At 40.2% G+C, this 4,199-nt stretch overlaps 1 protein-coding gene across 1 annotated transcript; it reads left to right on the top strand.

Moving 5' to 3' along the window:
• Positions 343-3,791, top strand: LOC109726412. Its single transcript, XM_020255986.1, has 2 exons — positions 343-551; positions 1,238-3,791. Exon 2 carries the CDS (start codon positions 1,317-1,319, stop codon positions 3,366-3,368), a length of 2,052 nt encoding a protein of 683 aa, XP_020111575.1. The 5' UTR covers positions 343-551; positions 1,238-1,316; the 3' UTR covers positions 3,369-3,791.

Here is a 4,199-nt window from a genome sequence, read left to right as displayed (position 1 = left end):
TTTCTTACAAAGTTAACAACTATAAAAAAATAATAGTTTAATAATTCTAAAAAAGTATTCCAACTCAACTATATAAATAAATACATATTTAATAATAATAATAATAATTTATTAATAATATTATAATGGAAACTTAATAATTATAACCATTGCCATAACCAAGTGAAATGACAAACCTATCCTTGGGACAAAAAGTTTAACCATGGTTAGGGTTTCCCCAAATATATGAAATAAAGGTAAGGTTTAAAAAAAAAAAGAAATATTATAAAATTTCACCAAAAAAAAAAAAGAAAAAAAAATACAGTGGTGTGACCCTCTCTTTTTATTGCCTTTTCCTCTACAAGCATTTTGGTATTTGGTGTTTTTATTATTTTTATTTTTATATTTTTGTTTTTATTTTTATTTTCTTTTTTTTTTAAGCTCTGAGGGGGAGTTTGACTCGAGTTGTTCCAAATTTCCCCCAAATTTGTAGTAAAAATTGGGGATTTGGGGGCTTCTGATGCGGATTTGTGATCCAAATTCCTTCATCTGAGAGGAATTTCTCCAAATGGGTACTCTCTCTTTCCCTTGATTTTTAGCTCCTCTTTCGATTGAGCCCCTTTTCGCCACTAGCCGTGGATTGATGAGGGAGATCGGGTTAATTAGGGTTTCTAGAGCTGAAACCCTAGAAATTTGGGGTTTTTCCGTGGAAAACGAGCTCTAAATTGGTTATTGGAACCCTAGGTTTCATAGATCGATCGCGAACTTCTATTCTTATTATTGTTGTTGTTGTCGTTGATGATGATGATGATGATGATCTTTACTGTGTTGCTCTTAACTAGGGTTTCATTTTTCTCTCTAATTGCATTAATATAGGGCATTGATTAGTTGGGGAATTATGATTTATGAGAATTTGAGCTAGTAAACAAAAGTGGGTTTCTCTCCAATTTGCCTTTTTAAGTACAAATTTGCATATTTTTTTTCCCTTTACAACTTTGATTTATTTGTTCTATGTTATGTTATGAAGCGTTGATCTAATTGCTTAATTTAGTTTTAAGTTTTCCTTAAGCATTAATTACTTGTTATGTTTATTATGGACTCTTGCACCTAAAATGTTTGGGAAATTGCATTTGAGCTCTCAATTTAGGGCTTGATGTGTTTGTATAAATAATAAGCTCTATGATTTGTTGTTGTTGTTGTGAATTTTCCGAGCTAATCGGTTTCTTTTATTGTATTTTTGTGTTTGATTGCGCTTCAGGAAATCGGAGGATTTAGTAAGTATGTTAATTCTCAGTCGAATGATGTGTTAAGGGTGATCTCTTGTTGTCGGTAATATAATGGATTGCAATAGAGACGAAGCGCTTCGGGCGAAAGCGGTCGCGGAAAGGAAGTTCTACTCGAGGGACTTTAAGAGTGCTAGGAAATTCGCTCTCAAGGCACAGAACCTCTTTCCCTCGCTCGATGGCATCGCCCAGATGGTCGCCACCCTAGACGTCTATCTTGCCTCGGAATCGAAGTCCAACGAGGAGAGCGATTGGTATTCAATCCTCTCGCTCAATCCATTTTCGGACGAAGAGACCGTGAAGAAACAATATAGGAAGCTAGCCCTGCAACTTCATCCGGATAAAAACAAGTCCATCGGCGCCGAAGGTGCTTTTAAGCTTATCTCCGAGGCGTGGAGCGTGTTGTCTGATAAGAGCAGCAAGTCGTTATACGATCAGAAGAGAAGCGCTTCTCAGAAACGCGGCGAGCATAATGGCTATTATACGGCTTCTGATAACAGAACATCCGGTGCAAGAGGTAGGAAGAGCACCAGTGGTGGTTGTCAGTCTGCCGCCGCTGCCGCAGCGGCTCGTGGGCCCCGGCTCGATACGTTCTGGACGTCGTGCAACAAATGCCGGATGCAGTATGAGTACCTACGAGTGTACCTAAATCACAACCTTTTGTGCCCTAATTGCCACCAGGCGTTCCTGGCTGTGGAGATTGGGTTTCCGAATACGGGAGCTAATTCTTCGTTCTCTTGGTCAGCCGATCAAAGCCAACACAACTCGAGCTCAACGAAGCACGACTATAGTTTTCACAAACACGAAGGGAATTTCGATTTCTGTAACGCTACGAACTCTTATGCTCAAACGAGGAAGCAGGAGAAGGCGAAGGCAGCAACTCTACATAGCAAGAACTATGTCGTAAATTATGGTGAAGGTGGCATTGTATCTGGGCAGGAGAGGACTTCTTCTAGAGTCGGGAGGCCTCCTAAAAGAAGAAAAAGTATTGATGGTGATGCTGGTAGAGATGAGATAGAGAAGCGGGTTTCTGGCGCGGGAAAAGCCGTTTTGCCTGATACGGAGAAGCCTAACGGTGTTTCCGGTGAAAATGTGAAGACTAGAGTCAGCTCTCGGCAGAGCAACTTGAAGGAATTTGCCCAAATTAGTTTCCGTAATATGCTGATGGAGAAAGCTAAGGCTGTGATCGGTAAGAAGCTAGAAGAATGGAATGTTGCCGCGGCTGCTAAATTGTCAGATAAACAAAGATCGAAAGGAAAAAGAGATGAAAAGGCTAATGATAATGAAAAAGTAGCTGACGAACAAACCCGGTTGTTTGGTTCAAGAACTAACGCGAATCAAGTTTCGACTTTGAGAAGTAAGCAGATAGCGATCGACGTTCCTGATCCGGATTTCCACGATTTTGACAAAGATCGCACGGAAAGAGCTTTCGAAGGTGATCAAGTATGGGCCACGTACGATAATGAAGATGGCATGCCCCGATTATACGCCATGGTTCAAAAAGTCATTTCTTTGAAGCCCTTTAAGATCCGTATGAGCTTCCTTAATTCAAAAACCAATATCGAACTGGGCCCGATAAATTGGGTCGCCTCGGGATTTTCAAAAACATGTGGGGATTTCCGAGTTGGCAGATACGAAATAACGGAAACCATTAATATGTTCTCTCATCGAGTTAGATGGGAGAAAGGTCGGCGAGGAGTTGTTAGGATCGTCCCCAAAAAAGGCGATACGTGGGCCTTGTACCGAAACTGGTCCTCCGATTGGAACGAGCTTACTCCCGATGATGTGATTTATAAGTATGAAATGGTGGAAGTTCTTGAGGATTTTGATGAGGAAAACGGCGTAACGGTCACTCCATTAGTAAAAGTCGCGGGTTTTAAAACAGTTTTTCACAGGCATATGGACCCAAAAGAAATAAGAAGGATACCAAAAGAAGAATTGTTTCGATTTTCACATCAAGTTCCGTCTCATTTACTTACAGGAGACGAAGGCCGTAATGCTCCGAAAGGTTGCCACGAATTGGATCCAGCAGCTACCCCAGTTGACCTTCTTAAGGTAATTACAGAGGTCGAGGAAGAGGTCGTGATGGCAAATGCTGAGACCTAATTGTCTTTTTTAAGCATCAAAACACACCGGATGGATCCCGAAAGTTCGACCTCAATCGGATTTCTCGGCTCTATTGTATCATCTATTAACTTCTCTCACGGCATTCTGATAGTAATTTTTTGGGTTTTACGAACCCTAATTTGCTCCCAAGAGGGAGTTCACTTCAAGGCTCATCGCTACCAAATGGTGGTCTTTTTAAGGTATGGCTGTTTTAGTTATGAACTCGCATTGAGGAGGAGGAAGCAATGCTTAAGCTTCTCCATTTATCCGCACACTGTTGTGCTCATTTATTTCTGTTGTATTTCTTAAAAGGCAATAGAATTTCTTCTCTGTATTCATCGACATTTTAATTAGATGCTAATAGGGCATCTAAACTATTAATATAGTACCTCGTTGACGTGCGCCAGATCCCTTTAGAGTTAACTGCATTTGTTATAATCTGCCGCTGTCCTAATGAGACCTTATTGTTTGATTCTTGACATTCATATACTGCAACCATGTGCTTCATTTACCGTGTTAACTGCTATCTGGATCTAGGTTACCTTTTTTGCGTCATTTCCATCGCTCTACGCGCAATAACTACAACACATCGACGCATAACTTTTGAACGTTGAATTGTAGGCATTTTCTTTGGAACAGAAGGAAACCAAGTACAACAGCCATTTTATTGTTCTTTCTTCAGCCTATTATTTCTCAGCTGCCATTTTGTGTTAGGGTTTGCGGTGCTTTGCATGTATTGGATTTCGGCATTACGAGTTTACAGTAAGTTTATATGCTCAACTCCTAGCAGAAAATACATCCTAAGATTTCTTCGTTGTGTGTAATCAAGTT

This window comes from Ananas comosus, linkage group 21 (assembly GCF_001540865.1).
Source record: "Ananas comosus cultivar F153 linkage group 21, ASM154086v1, whole genome shotgun sequence".
NCBI lineage: Eukaryota > Viridiplantae > Streptophyta > Magnoliopsida > Poales > Bromeliaceae > Ananas > Ananas comosus.
This window is presented reverse-complemented; position numbering and strand designations above follow the sequence as displayed.